This window comes from Bufo gargarizans, chromosome 5, assembly GCF_014858855.1.
Source record: "Bufo gargarizans isolate SCDJY-AF-19 chromosome 5, ASM1485885v1, whole genome shotgun sequence".
In the NCBI taxonomy this organism is placed as follows: domain Eukaryota; kingdom Metazoa; phylum Chordata; class Amphibia; order Anura; family Bufonidae; genus Bufo; species Bufo gargarizans.
Window position 1 is genome coordinate 23,038,151 of NC_058084.1, and position 16,404 is coordinate 23,054,554.

The 16,404-nt window shown below is 43.4% G+C and overlaps 1 protein-coding gene across 1 annotated transcript in view; it reads right to left on the reverse strand.

Moving 5' to 3' along the window:
• Window positions 1–227: 227 nt before the first annotated feature.
• LOC122939281 (cytochrome P450 2C39-like) overlaps window positions 228–16,404 on the reverse strand; it is a 120,528-nt gene continuing 104,351 nt past the window's right edge. Inside the window, exons 12-13 of the mRNA XM_044295354.1 lie at window positions 16,253–16,394; window positions 228–915 (exon numbers count right to left, since the gene is read on the reverse strand). Coding sequence (XP_044151289.1) covers window positions 722–915; window positions 16,253–16,394 — 336 coding nt within the window. The 3' untranslated portion in view covers window positions 228–721. The remainder of the gene's footprint in view (window positions 916–16,252; window positions 16,395–16,404) is intronic.

Sequence of the window (16,404 nt, forward strand, 5' to 3'; positions counted from 1 at the left end):
ATCTACACCAGAAAAACCACAAAGACATGCTGTTTTGGAGCTGCTCTCACGTAGTCATCTAGCCAAGGTCTTTACACTTGCCAGTTTTTACAACTCAAAAAAATACCACTTTCACTATCAAAAGCAGAATCTTAACCTGTAGCAACCTTTACGTGACAGACTTTGAAAAGGTATTCCCATCACCGATAAAGCGTTGAATCTCTAAACATTCAGAAAATACATAAGCATTGAGGTTTAGTATAATTTTTATTCAGTTTGCAAGTTAGTTTATATTGTGCATGTCAAAAGCAGAACAATTGCCCTGGCACAAAGGATTCACTGACTTGTCATACCTACTATATTTCTAAGTTCTAAGATCTGTAGCAGTCCCAGAATCTCATCCAAACCAGATTCAACTCTATATATAGAAGTCAATTTCATCCCAGACTCTCTAGAAGACGTCTAATCCAATATGTACACAATAAAGTTATGCCTCATTCACACGTCAGTGATTTCCATTAGACCTTCTCTCTGTGGAGGCTCCGGACCTGGATTTGGCTCCAATCACTGATGGAAGTCACTGACCAAAACACTGACGTGTGAATGAAGTTTTAGAAAGGAAAAACAAAACATTTAACTCAAATTATTACTCAAACTGAAATTATTTTTTCATTGACTTTTTGGTCACATTCTGTTATTTCATCTCATTGTCTTCTATGACGTGAAGCTGGACTGCAAGTGGTCACTTGGACAAGGAGCGAAGCTCAGCACATATCTCGCCCAATGCAATGATCTGATGCTTGTTTGAATTTAGAAATTTTGCGTTCTGACGTTTTGCCCCCGGGGGAAGTGTGAAGGTGAATTTCTGGAGCAGAGCGGAGAAGATCAGGAAGATCTCCATGCGGGCCATGTGCTCTCCGAGACAAGATCGCCTCCCTAGAAAAATAACACAAATCTATGAAATAATCAGGTCATTATAATCTCTGAGTGTCACTTGCTTTTCTCTGTTTAATGTACATGTTAGACATGCATAACATATGCAAATGTATGCCATTTTATGGTTATATTTCAGAATTTTTTGTTTTGTACTAGAGATGAGCTAATTTCTTGAAATAGATTGGAACAGTGACCGGAAATGGCCCAGTTGGATGTTGCTGTACTGTCTCGTCCAGCTTCCAGTGTCATCTCAGAGAGGGCTTTCAGTGAAGCAGATGGCTTTGTCACAAGAAAACATGTCACTTCTAGAGCACGCTGTCGTGATGTCATCTGAGATGACGCCACCACACCCGCCCAGCTTGATGAAGAGGTGACATCACCGTGCCCACACACGTAATGACGTCACATGTCAGCGTGTACAAGAATTGGCCTGTTTTCTTCAATCAAGAATGCCATGACGGCCTCTCTGCAATCAAATGGATGAGGCGAGCTGTATAAAAAAAAAAAATAATTAACCACCATTTCAGGAAAAATTGATTTGTTACCACAAAGCACCAAGAAATTCAGATTTGTGGAGAATCAAATTTTTCCTGAAATGCCGATCAAATTCCACCTCGTTAACTTTGATTTGTTCAACACTAATAGTGACCATCAGAAATGACAGAGCTATTCATTGACCTCAGCTAGAGGAGTGTGAAAATCCTCACAGATCCATGCCTAGTCCAGCTGTAATCACGCCTGCTCATGCCTGCTCACCACTGTAAGGTCGATGGTGTGCAGGTAAACAGAAAAGAACATCGTGCTCTTACAAGCGCTTCATTCTATTCATACAGCTGAATGGCAGAGTTCCGGCAGTTGGCTCTCCCAGCAAAAGCAGAGAACCCCTTTAAACTATCCCTGCCCTTTTACAAATACACTACACACTGGTATTGACAATTTAAAATGCAGTTTTTTTGCAGTAAAATAAGATTGCTTTATTGAAGTAATACAATGCATTCACTTAGGGTACTTTCACACTTGCGGCCAAGGATTCCGGCAGGCAGTTCGCAAACTGAAGCATTCCGGAAGCATTTGTGATACTGATCACAAATGCATTGCAATACTGGATCAGTCTCTCCGGTGTCATCCAGAAAAACTGATCCGGTATAAACATTTTTTAGCATTTTTAAAGGTCTGCGCATGCGCAGACTGGAAATCTGGATCCGTTTTGCCGGAACACTTAATGCCAGATCCTGCACTAATACAATTCAATGTAAATGAATGCCGGATCCAGCATTCCGGCAAGTGATCAGTATTTTTGGCCGGAGAGAAAACTGCAGCATGCTGCGGTATTTTCTCCGTCAAAAAAACATAAGAGGTACTGACCTGATGCATCCTGAACGGATTGCTCTCCATTCAGAATGCAATAGGATAAAACTGACACGAAAATAAAAACGCTAGTGTGAAAGTACCCTTAAACTGGTATTATGCAGTTTTTGCAGTAAAATGAGTTGGCTATAACTACACAGTATGTTGAAGTAATACAATACGTTCGTTAACACAATGCAATGCAAATCACAAATCAAAAGACCTTGCTCATCTGGGCACTTGTAGTGTCAGGAGGAACTGTTGTAGTGCTGGAACATAGAGACTTGCTGTCATCATTTCAGTCCAGCAGAGGGAGCCAGTTCCCAGCTATGTATAAGAAGGGAAGAAAAAACCTGCTGCATAGAAGGAGGGTATTTCAGCCAGAGCCTGGGGAAGAGGGAAAGTGTAGTCCTAGAGATCCAGAGCTCAAGAGTGATGTGATTCAGCCACCCAAGTAAAGCAGTGCAGCCTAGACAGGTACAGAGAGGTTGCAGCAAGCAGAGCATTGTATGGCACCGAAGGAAGAGTGCAACACTTCAGCAAAGAGAGGTCCTACTGTGGAATGATAGAGATCAAGTACCAAGAGGGTCCATCACCCACTAGCAGGATCAGTGCAGCCCCTGAGACACTGTAAAAAGTTAAACATATTTCACAGAGATAGTAGTTATACCCTCCCTGTGATCAACACATTTTCTTACAGACAGTGTCCCTATTGAATAAAAATTTACCTGTTGCACCAGTTCAGCAGTTTATCGCTGTACTGCAAAATTACCAGCAGTAAAGCCGTTCCAGTGGTACTCCGTTGTCAGAGTGAGTTTTTCACCATCCACTTGCACCACCTCCCCCTTACGTACTTACTAAACAGTATATCTACTTCAGCTAGGTACAGTCACAAGGAGATCAGGCTTTCAGAGGAAACAGGTCCACCAGCTTCAAGGCTCTTACCCAGACGGACAGTCCGAGGCCTCTATGTATTCCCCAGTAATGATCCCAGTGACTACACCTTACAACACTTTAAGCTAGAAGGAATAGCTGTACTGGAGTGGAATGGAATGGTATGTCCTTCTAGCAATCCTTCCTGCCATTCCCAAAAAAATCCAGCCCATAAATGTCTGAACCGTATAAATGATTTCCAACAAAATATACTTTGCTGAAACAATACAGCCTTATGGATTCATTTTATCTCGCCCATCTGGATGAGGTATAAACCCCTCCAGTACTTTATCAAATACAATTTTACAATGGGCAGTTTTGCAGTAAAAATGTGTTTGCTGTAACTACTCAATATCCTGAAGTAATACAACACATTCACTAAAACAGGAATACTAAGGCAGTTTTGGCTGTAAAAGGAGTTCAAAAGCCTACTTTCACATAGGCGTAAAGCTATTCGGCAGGCTGTTCCATCAGAGTATTGTATTTGGCACAGCCGGAGAAGGCCAGGCCACTGCCAGACCCCTTTAACTATAATGGGAACTGGTAGGGTTCTGGCCAGTTTTCGGTATGAGGATTCTGGTGGATTAGGCAAGAAAAAAAACGTTTTGACTTATATTTGGCTCAGATTTTGTCACAAAGGTGATTTGAAGCAAAATCTGCTACTTCTCCCCCTCATTTTCTACATTAGTTTTTAGCCTAGCTGGCATAGATTTCAGGCTATTGTATGCCAGTGGTGGATGCGCCTAAATTATGTAGAGGCCGGCACCTTAGGCGCATCAAGGGCCAGTGCAGGGTTATTACCGTCTAAAACGACAATCTTAATAAATGACCCAATAAAAGTTTAAATAATTACCCTTTCCCAATTTTACATATAAATATACAGTCAGATCCATAAATATTGGGATATGGACAACTCTAACATTTGTGGCTCTATACACCACCACAATGGATTTGAAATGAAACAAACAAGATGTGCTTTACCTGCAGACTGTCAGCTTTACCTGCAGACTGTCAGCTTTAATTTGAGGGTATTTACATCCAATTCAGGTGAACGGTGCAGGAATTACAGCAGTTGCATCTGTGCCTCCCACTTGTTAAGGAACCAAAAGTAATGGGACAGAATAATAATGATAAATCAAACTTTCACTTTTTAATACTTGGTTGCAAATCCTCTGCAGTCAATTACAGCCTGAAGTCTGGAACGCATAGACATCACCAGACGCTGGTCTCATCCCTGGTGATGCTCTGCCCGGCCTCTACTGCAACTGTCTTCAGTTCCTGCTTGTTCTTGGGGCATTTTCCCTTCAGTTTTGTCTTCAGCAAGTGAAATGCAGCTCAATAGAATTCAGGTCCGGTGATTGACTCGGCCATTGCAGAACATTCCACTTCTTACCCTTAAAAAAACTCTTTGGTTGCTTTTGCAGGATGCTTTGGGTCATTGTCCATCTGCACTGTGAAGCGCCGTCCAATGAGTTCTGAAGCATTGGGCTGAATATGAGCAGATAATATTGCCCGAAACACTTCAGAATTCATCCTGCTGCTTTTGTCAGACGTCACATCATCAATAAATACAGGAGAAGCAGTTCCATTGGCAGCCATACATGCCCACGCCATGACACTACCACCACCATGCTTCACTGATGAGGTGGTATGCTTAGGATCATGAGCAGTTTCTTTCCTTCTCCATACTCTTCTCTTCCCATCACTCTGGTACAAGTTGATCTTGGTCTCATCTGTCCATAGGATGTTGTTCCAGAACTGTGAAGGCTATTTTAGATGTCGTTTGGCAAACTCTAATCTGGCCTGCCTGCTTTTAAGGCTCACCAATGGCTTACATCTTGGGGTGAACCCTCTGTATTCACTCTGATGAAGTCTTCTCTTGATTGTTGACTTTGACACTTGTCCCATTACTTTTGGTCCCTTAACAAGTGGGAGGCACAGATGCAAACTGCTGTAATTCCTGCACCGTTCACCTGATTTGGATGTAAATACCCTCAAATTACAGCTGACAGTCTGCAGGTAAAGCTGACAGTCTGCAGGTAGAGCTGACAGTCTGCAGGTAGAGCTGACAGTCTGCAGGTAAAGCACATCTTGTGTGCTTCATTTCACATCCGTTGTAGTGGTGTATAGAGCCAAAAATGTTAGAATTGTGTCCATGTCCCAATATTTATGGACCTGTTTGTATAAACAATAAGCATATTGAGTTTTTCCATGTCTGAAAAAGTCTGAATTATTAAAATACTGTATAAAAAAAAATCCTGTGCGTTGAGCGCCATAACGGAAAAAAAATAATAATGTAAGACACACAAGTCGCAGTTTTTTTTTGTCACCTTATCCCCCTTTAAAAAAAAAATAACAGGGATCAAAAAGTCGTACGTACAACAAAAAATGGTACTAATGAAAACTACAGTTCGTCCAGTGAAAAACAAGCCCTCGTACAGCTCTTTAGAACGAAATATAAAACAGCTATGGCTGTCAGAAAATGCCCCCCTGAGAGTGGGGAGGGTGTCAGCAGTGGCAGTAAGGCTGTGTCCACATCACTGTTTGTTTGTTCCGATTCACGAGCAGAACAAAAAAAAAAATAATGGATCCCAAATTTTGAGCCTCCATAAGGCCTCTTTTACATGGCCAGTATTTGGGATCAGTAATTGTAAGCCAAAACCAGGAGTGGGTCCAAAATGGAGATAATATATAATGGAAATATTTGCATCTCTTCTATGTTTTGGACCCACTCCTGCTTTTGGCTTAAAAATACTGACCGTGTGAAGGAGGCCTTAAGGATGCTCAAAATACAGGATCCTTTTTTTTTTTTTTTACTTTTCCGTAAAATAAACGGCAATGTCAACACGGCCAAACAGGGACAACAGTGGTCCCATAACAAAGTGGAGAGGGGGGCAGAATCAGTGGTAGTAACAGAGACAATAGTGGCCCCAAAACAGAATGGGGATTGGGGCCAACAGCATTGGCAGTAACAGGTACAATAGTGGCCCCATGACAGAGCAGGGAGGGGGGCAGCACAGTGGTATACAGCACAAGATGGTGGCAGATCACAGTAGCAGTGTGATAGCAGGGGCCAGTAACCTGCATGTTCTTGTAAAAATGTAACATGTACATACAGGGCCGTTTCTAGAGCCGTTTGTAGAGCCGGGCGAGGGGTGCCACCGCACGGGGAGCATCACATCAACAAGCAAAAGGGGGCGCTGGTCACTGGTGTTTACAGGTGATCAGCGGCAGGGCCAGGACACAAGTAATGAGCGTTTCCATTGTGGAAGTGCTCATTAGTAAAGGAGGCTGAAGGAACAGCGAGTACAGCGCTCTCAGCAGTAGCGGTACTCACCACCAGTGATGAGCGGCAGGGGCAATATTAAAATTTGCAATATTTCACGAATATTTTGTAGAATATTAGTTAAATATTAGTTATATTCTACATTCTTTGTTTACTTGAAAATCGGCAGTGTAATGACTGCGTAATATGCGAATATTACGCGATCAATACAGAGACGTGGGTCAAAAACGAATATATAGCACTATAGAATATAGTGCTATATATTTGTTTTTTCGAATATTCGTCATTTTTTCCATCTGAACACATGATTGGCCCAAAAGCAATTTAAGCAGGGAGGAATCATGACGAATATTCAAATAGCACTATATTTGAAATATTCGCAAATTCTCAAAGTTGTGATAGTCGATATTAAAATTCGCTTTTCGAATATTTGCGCTCAACACTACTCACCGCTGGCCCTCTTCTCTATGGCTGCAGTATTTTCGGGGATAGAGCAGCCTGTGCGTGAGTGAGGAGGTGGGGCCTGTGGGAGCATGTCAGGCAAGGAGGCGGGGCCAGTGTGAGAAGAGCACTGAGGGCTGTGTGGAGCTGCATGAGGGAGGAGGAGGAGCTTATCTGGGGAGGAGTCAGGCAGCTCTGACCTGTGAGGAGCTTTCTTCAGAGTGAGTACAAACTATAATGTACATGTGCTGGAGCCTGTGCATGAGGGGAGATGTGGGAGGTGCTCAGTGCATAAGAAGAGATACTGTGTGGAGGATGGGGGTGCTCCGTGTATGAGGGGAGATACTGTGGAGAATGGGGGTTCTCAGTGTATGAGGGGAGATATTGTGGAGGATGGGGGTTCTCAGTGTATGAGGGGAGATACTGTGGCGGCACTATGTCTTGGCAGCGCACGTATTGCACATAGGAGCTGGCGCTGTGTGATGTCAGGACGTAGTGCACCACGGACGCCAGGACACAGCGCTAAACCAAAAGCGATGGCGCTTGGAGGAGGAGCAGAGGGGGGAGTATACACCATATATATATATATATATATATATTATTATTTTTTTATTTTATTTTTTCTAGTCTGATGCTGCATTTAATGTACTAAAGAGTGAGGTGGAGGTTATAGGGGGCGACAGGGGTCTGAATACATTTGAGGCCTGTATGAATTTGGGGGCTGATCTGGAATCTGGATACATTCTGAGATCTGGTCTGGAGGTCGGCATCATTAATTGTGGGCTCTGTGTTAGGAAGGGGCTATCCAGCCGTGTAAAATTCATTTTCTAAAACTGATTTGAATGTGGTAATAAAAGTAGTGACATCTCTGATCCGTGTCCACTCCTTCCACGACTTCCCGTGTCCTCGCTGGTGTCTGGACTTCTATGAGACATGAGACCGCTGCAGCCAGCGATTGAGAAGGGAGCGCTGGGATCAATAAAGTGTCACTACTGTTATTAGGCTATCCTCTTGTCGGCAGTTTGAAAGTAAACTATTGTAGGCAGATGGGGCGGCACTGAACATAGTACTGGTGGACACCCCAGGGCGGCAGGGTTAAAAGGGGGCAACTACTGGATATAGGGAGGTTATATGCTATACAGAGTCGGGGTGGACTGCAGAAACAACAAGCCAAAGGGTATAAGCTGCATCTTAATGCACAATCGGTAAAAGAGCTCCTCTACCCTGTGCCATTTATTAATACTGGTGTCTTTATATGGCAGAGGGGGCTGCGGACCCCCGGCTGAAGACGTCTGTGCATGCATGAGCTTCTGGAAACAAACTGAAAAGAGAAGGAAAGTAAAAAAAATTTTAGATCTGTGGAGACTTTAAACATGAATATGGGGGGGGGGGGGGGGGGCTTTTGTTTTGTTCTCCCTGTTGACAAAATTCCCTAGAAGCTGCCCTGGGTACATATCAGTAGGCTAATAATGTCTCTTGCGCACGTCCCTGACCTCTCACAACATGTGCTCCCACCCGACTGTCATCACCGTTAGTTGCACGCCTAGAGGAGTCCGCAGAGGACCTCTCCTCCAAGTCTGGGCTGCCTGCAACTGCTGACTGTCCTCGCAAAGCTCGTCCTTACTGAAAAGTGGAGCAGAGCCAGTGCCTATCATTACTTGGCTAGCAGCAGGAGGCAGGTTCAGGGCAGTTGAGGGCACAGAGGCAGTTCCTGGGCCATGCCAACTAAGAGTGGTGTCAGAGGAACCCACCGATTCCTGTCTGTGTGTGTCTGATGTCACTTGAGATGAAGCTGAAGAGTGAGTCAACCGTTCCAGTAGAGTCAACCGTTCCAGTATAGCCGGATTGTTGGTCAAAATCCGACCGCTGGAGGAGACTGGCAGCTCTGGTCTATCGTTGCGGCTTCTTCCGCTGCTACTTGTGTCGGCTACAGAAACATTTTTGCCACTGCTTGTTCCTCTGTCTGTTGACCGTAGTGTAGAGTAACTATCACTAAAATAACGGATGAACTCTGAATGAAGGTTTACTAAAAAGTGATGCACACGGCGATATATACAATACCTGCCTTTAATACTGAGGTACAGTAACTATCAATAAGCGCGCCCGATCAATAATACAACCATCTGCATCCGTTCAGAAGGGATGCAGTTTTATTATCTCTAAAAAGAACAAGACGGATCCGGTAATAAATCCATTGTAAGTCAATGGGCGCCGGATGTGTTTTTTCGTGTCCGTCTTGAGCAGTATCCCATGATGCACACAGACGCTGCTTGCAGCGGTTTTGTGTCTGGCATGGAAATGCAACAAAACGGAACAGAATGCATTCTGGAGCACTCCGTTCTGTTTTATTCAGTTTTGTCCCCATTGACAATGAATAGGGACAAAACTGAAGTGTTATCCTCTGACGGATGTCAAAACCGGAAAGGAAAACATAGATGGGAAAGCAGCCCAACTCTGAATGTCAGTGCACTAGAATGTGACGCACACGGAGATATACGAAACCTGCCTTTAATGCTGCGGCACAGTAACTGTGCAGCTAAAATAACAGATTAAGGGCTCATGCACAGGGCATAGGCTGTGTGCACCCCGCACCACGGATCCATTCACTTGAATGGGTCCGCAATCACAGAGATGCAGAACGGAGTCATGGATCGGAAGCACTACGGAGTGCTTCCATGAGTTTTCTGTCCGTGCCTCCACACCGCAAAAAAGTTGTGAGGTCGGATGTGGATCGTGGACCCCATTCAAGTGAATGGGTCTGCAATCTGCATGCGGCTGCCCCGCGGTCGTGCCTGTGCATTCCTGATTTTGTAGGCCAATCAGGAATCCAGATTTCCACAGTGGGCTTCACTGAATATGACTGTCATTTTTTCAGTGACCCACTGGTAAATCTGATGGTGGAGCAGATGAACCTGTACGCCCAATAGTTCGTTGCTCAACACCCGGGCTCCTTTTTGGCCAGGCCCGGTGGCAGGACCCCGGTCAGTGCAGCCGAAATGAGGACATTTTGGGGCCTCGTGCTGCATATCGGCCTGGTCAAGAAACCCAGTGTCAGGCATTACTGGAGTGGGGACATCCTCTACCAGACCCCACTGTACAGTACGGCCATGACATGCACCCGGTTTGAGGGCATCCAGAAATGTCTGCATTATTCAGATAATGCAGCATGTCCCCCCCAGAGGTGATCCTGCCCATGACCATCTGTATAAGATACGGCCGGCCATCGATCACTTTGGGGCCAAATTTATGGAGGCCTAGGTACCTGGAAGGGAGGTCGCTGTTGATTTTGGTAACCTTGCCTCACAAAAATGTAATATAGAGCAACCAAAAATCATATGTACCCTAAAAATAGTCCCCAAAAAAGTGCCACCTTATCCTGTAGTTTCCAAAATGGGGTCACTTTTAGGGAGCTTCTACTCCAGGGGTGCATCAGAGGGGTTGAAACAGGACACGGTGTAAATAAACCGGTCCATAAAAATCAGAGGGTGGTTATTAGGTATTTTTTATGCAAAAAAGTGTTTTACCAGTGTCATGAAGTACAATATGAGACGAAAAAACTATCTCAGAATGGCCGGGATAAGTCAAAGCGTTTTAAAGTTAACAGTGCTTAAAGTGACACTGGTCAGATTTTAAAAAAAGGGCAGGAAGGATGAAGATGGAGGATCACATGACCCTGGGTGGGAGGGGCTTATCTACAGCCATCCTGAGAGACTGACAGCCTGTGAGCCAATCAGGGGTAGCATATTGTGCTATATGAATGTGTGAAGCACAGACACCATTCTCAGCTCAACCTGCCGTGCGAGAGGACCTATATGCCCCATGTCCTGGCAGACACCAATTGCAGACAGAAACCGGCCAGATAACGGTGTTGCTGGGAAAGTTTGGGAATAGATTAAATTAATAGGTAGAAAAGTCAAGGTTTCATCAGAGAGGAAATGCATAATGTCGGAGTTCTGTGTGTGTCTTACATTGAAGGATGTCGGAGCAGTTCATGTATGTAACATACTGCTGCCACTAGTGATGAGCTAAGTATTTAAAAATTTGATTCAGCTGCTTTGCCGAATTTTACAAAAAATTCTGCTTTGTGATGAACAACTGTCACTAAGCAAATATTTTTTGCAATTAGTGGGTGCAATGACAGGGAGTGGCGATTGTGCTCCCCGTCATTGTACCCCTCAGATGCTGCGTTCATATACGATTGCGGGATCCGATATTAATTACAGAGTGTAAAATGTAAAAAATCATTATAATACTGATCCATTTTCTCCCAACGCCGCCAGCTTGTTTGAAGGTCTGGCGTGAAATCTCGCCCAGCCTGAGATGACATCATCACACCAGCCATATGGAGACGTCATGCAATATCGTCCACAGGCTTTCGGCCAAGATCTTTAAGCAAGATGGCGGCAGCCAGCCTGTCGCGAGCAAATGGGTCAGGTAAGTATTTTTATTTATTTACGTTATTTCAAGTTAAATTGATTCGCTACCGCAAAAAACAAGGAAACTTGGCTTTGCGGTGAATCAAATGTACCCTAAATTCAGATCAAAGTCTACTTTGTGGGCTTCATTTCGTTCAATCACTAGTAGTGTTGATTGCAAATATTCTAATCACAAATTTTTTATCGAGAATATTGGAACTTTGAGAATTCGCAAATATCTAGAATATAGTGCTATATCTTCGTAATCGCAAATATTCTAGATTTTTTTTTTCATCAGTACCCATGATTCCTCACTGCTTCTTGCTTGTGGGCCAATGAGAAGGCTGCATTATATTTCACTTTAGGAGTTGTGTTTATCGCAAAATTTTGTTTCACAAATTTTTATCTAAAATTTTCTGATTGCCGATTTTTGCATAATGACTGGAGATCACAAATTCTCAAATATATGATTCGACGAAATATTTGCGAAATATTGAAAATTCGAATATTGCCCCTGACACTCATCACTGATCACTAGCTGCTCCTTCAGTGCCTGCACAAAAAAAAAAAAAAAAAATTCTGTGCAGCATCTGCAGCCAGCCTTAAAAAAAAAAAAAAAAAAAAGCTTCTACAGTTAATACGCGCTTTGTAGGTATATTCCCAGTCACTTCGGCAGAATGCATTTCACTGGATATGCTACACAAAAAAAAAAAAAAAAAAAAAAAAGCTATTGCAAATTTGTTACTGTTTAAAGTTGTGCAGTTCAGCACATTCTACTGCGGCAGTATACCAGTTTAATCCAATGCATTTTACTGTGTTGATTGTCACTACCAGAGCTTTGAGACGTTCTCATAGCTCTGTTTCCACACCCCTGTGATGATGTCACTACTAGAGCTAGGAGGAGTTCTCTTCCCTGTTTCTCTGCCCCTGTGATGAGGTCTTTACTTTTGGTTTCCTTCCTCCCAGCTGTTCCTCCTGTGTTTGATTTCGCTGCCTTTAAATCACCCCTCCTCCTTTGTAGAGGTGCGGATTATACTCTTCATTTTGAGCTGTATCTCTCGCTTGAGTGTCTTCACCTGTGTTACTTCTCTTCACTGGATCTGTGTCCTGCTGATGCGAGTACTTCAGATATCGTCTGCTGACTTCGGATCTGTTTGCACTGCGGCTGCAGCACCTCAGTTAAGTGCACAGACATTGTGTTTATCTGTTCTTTGCTGACTGGATCCGAGGCGACCCTGGTTCCGTCCATATACTGAGCAGGGCACCGGTGGCCGTGCCCCTTCCACTATTGTAGGGGTTTCAGTGGTCTTCAGCCTTAGGTACGCGGGCATGTCTCGATCTACCATTCGGATCCGGACATGCGCATAGCAGCGTAGGGAGAGCTTTTAGGGTCTGGCAGGGGTCACCCTTATTCCTCCCTAGAGTGGGTCCGTCAGTTGTTATTCTCTGTGTACACTCTTGTTGCTCATTTACAGCCGTGACATTGATATACTAGTTCAATTCAACACCTTGTAATGCATGAATTTACTAGTTTAATTCAACTCCTTGTACTGCATTAACCACTACAGGACCGCCGCACGCAGTGATGCGTCCTGGGGGCGGCCCTGGTATTCCTCCTGGACGCGCCGGCGCGTCATCTCGTGAGACGCAATATTTCGGGCAGAGCCGGCCTGCACATGCGCATTGCGCATTAGCTCATGGGAGGGGTGGACTTCAATGACCAGATGTTGGCTCCCTATTTACTTTCCCGCAGGACCAGACACTGGTATAAGAAGGTGTCTGTATATTTGATTCAATTGGCACTGTATAATAGTTTTATTCTCTACAGTAAGGCTGGGAGAACTGGATCCTTCCTCAAATTTCAGGAAGAGATCATTGAGAACCTCCTGTATCCAGGAGGTTCCATGGCCTCAACCACCAGTGTAGTGAGCCGTCTACACGAGCGACATTTCCACAGTGTCGTTGCCGGTACCTCAAACCAACCGCCCCCCCGAAAAAAATGTTGTGTCTGTAGCAGGAGTGGAATAAGGCATGACACCCGCTACTTCTGTCCTGACTGCCCTGACCACCCTGCCCTATGCTTAGGGGAGTGTTTCCGGAAGTACCACACACAGGTACACTTAGCACAGGGATTGCATCTCACAGGACAGGCACACAGGGCTATTAGGGCCCATTCACCAGAGCTGCTGCAAACCTCTCCTTTCACCTGGGACAAAGTGCATAATGTACTTTTCCACATATCTGGGCGATTTGCGCTTTGCACATTGTCCCATGGGGAAGGAGAGGTTTGTCCTATAAATGGTAAAAAGAGCAAAACAAAAAGAAATAATCACTAGTAAGCAAAAAAGTTAATTTTCTGTTTCCAAGGTTCATAAAAGTTAATGTTCCGTTCAAATGTTATTATAAAGTTCATGTTAATAAATTTATTGCGTTGCGGCCTGGTTTTTTCTTTTGCTTTGTTTTTTTTTACCTTCTAGGTGGACCAACCAATCGACCAGCTGCAGCACTGATGTGCATTCTGACAGAAGCATTGCGCTGCTGTCAGATTACACAAAAGTCTGTGTATGCGGCGCTGCAAGACGAGATTTCTCCTCTGCAGTAAAAAAGATATGTTTGCCGAGGCTTATGAGCTTTGTATATATAAAAAACAAACAAAAAAATGGCAATGATTTATTCATCCACATCGATTGATGTGAATGGTAAAATCAGGTTTGCCAGGGCATACGAGCTAAGTGGGTAGGGATGTTGGGCGGAGCTCCTATGTCCTGGCAGACGCCTTTCCCCTCCTTTTTTTTTTTTGGCAGAGATTTTTTCATCCACATTGATTGATGCGAATGAAGAAATCTGTGCCGTTCAGTTTTTCTTTCAGCCCAGAGGCTGAACGAAAAAATAAAATAAAATCTCATTACCCGTATGCTCAATATAAGGAGAATAGCAGAAACTCCTAATGCTGGCCATACATGTAATGATTGCGGAGACCCTCAAATGCCAGGGCAGTACAAACACTCCACAAATGACCCCATTTTGGAAAGAAGACACCCTAAGGTCTTCGCTGATGGGCATAGTGAGTTCATAGAAGTTTTTATTTTTTGTCACAAGTTAGCGGAAAATGGTGGGGTTTTTTTGTTTTGTTTTTTCTCATATTCCACTAACTTGTGACAAAAAATAAAAACTTCCATGAACTCACTATGCCCATCACGAAATACCTTGGGGTGTCTTCTTTCCAAAATGGGGCCACATGTGGGGTATTTATACTGCCCTGGCATTTTAGGGGCCCTAAAGCATGAGAAGAAGTCTGGAATCCAAATGTTTAAAAATGCCCTCCTAAAAGGAATTTGTGCCCCTTTGCGCACCTAGGCTGCAAAAAATCACACATGTGGTATCGCCGTACTCAGGAGAAGTTGGGCAATGTGTTTTGGGGTGTCTTTTTACATATACCCATGCTGGGTGAGAGAAATATCTCTAAAATGACAACTTTGTATTCAAAAGATTGTGAAAAGTTGACGTTTAGAGAGATATTTCTCTCACCCAGCATGGGTATATGTAAAAATACACCCCAAAACACGTTGCCCTACTTCTTCTGAGTACGGCGATACCACACGTGTGACACTTTTTTGCAGCCTAGGTGGGCAAAGGGGCACACATTCCAAAGAGCACCTTTAGGATTTCACAGGGTATTTTTTACACATTTTGATTTAAAACTACTTCTTACACATTAGGGCTTCTAAAATGCCAAGGCAGTATAAATAACCCACATGTGACCCCATTTTAGAAAGAAGACACCCCAAGGTATTTCGTGATGGGCATAGTGAGTTCATAGAAGCTTTTTTTTTTTTGTCAAAAGTTAGCGGAAAAGGATGATTTTTTTTTTCTTAAAAAGTCTCATATTCCACTAACTTTCACATGAGGACCAGACAGGACTGTGGAAGTGGATGGAGTCTGTCAACAAATTTGCTACATGTTGAGTCGAGTTTATCTATTCAACCAGAAAACAGAGACGCTGGGTAAGTAATAATCCTTAACAAAATGAAATGATGCAACAATCTTGACATCCATAGGTTATATAGTACTAGTACTGAAAGTAGACACTGGGCAGTGTAATGACAGTCTAGACCAGGGGTTCACAACCTGCGGCCCGCAAACCAGGGTTTATTACATGTATTGTGTCATTTTCCGCTAACTTGTGACAAAAAATAAAAAGTTCTATGAACTCACTATGCCCATAAATGAATACCTTAGGGTGTCTACTTTCCGAAATGGGGTCATTTGTGGGGTGGTTTCTACTGTCTGGGCATGGTAGAACCTCAGGAAACATGACAGGTGCTTAGAAAGTCAGAGCTGCTTCAAAATACGGAAATTCACATTTTTGTACCATAGTTTGTAAACGCTATAACTTTTGCACAAACCAATAAATATACAATTATTGCTTTTTTTTAATCAAAGACATGTAGAACAATAAATGTAGATAAATAAAATCGGTAAATTTCGATTAATAACAAAAAAAGTTATAATGTCAGCAGCAATGAAATGCCACCAAATGAAACTATTAGTGAGAAGAAAAGGAGGTAAAATTAATTTGGGTGGTAAGTTGTATGACCGAGCAATAAACGGTGAAAGTGGTGTAGTGCAGAAGTGTAAAAAGTGGTCTGGTCATTAAGGGGGTTTAAGCTAGGGGAGCTGAGGTGGTTAATATACCATCTTATTTTCCAGGTGGATTAATTTGTGCTGGAAGATTCCCAAAATTCTTTGGATTTTGGGAAAAATTCAGAATTAATTTGAAAGTCAAAAAATATCTGAAAAAAGGATAGAGGTTCTGTCCTGAATAGGATGCAAGATCAACAAATTCAAACTCTGCTGCACTGAATTAATCCGCTTCATTTATGTCCAGTTACATCTTAGTGTCTCCAGTTCTTACCTGTTGAGAAAGGCATGAACGCCAACCTGGTGCGGAACTGTCCATCCTCATCCAAGAAATGCCCGGGGTTGAACTCTTCTGGAGTCTCCCATTGAGATGGGTCTGTCAGGACGGATGTGAGGAAGGGGATCACGATTGCTCCCTAATTATAG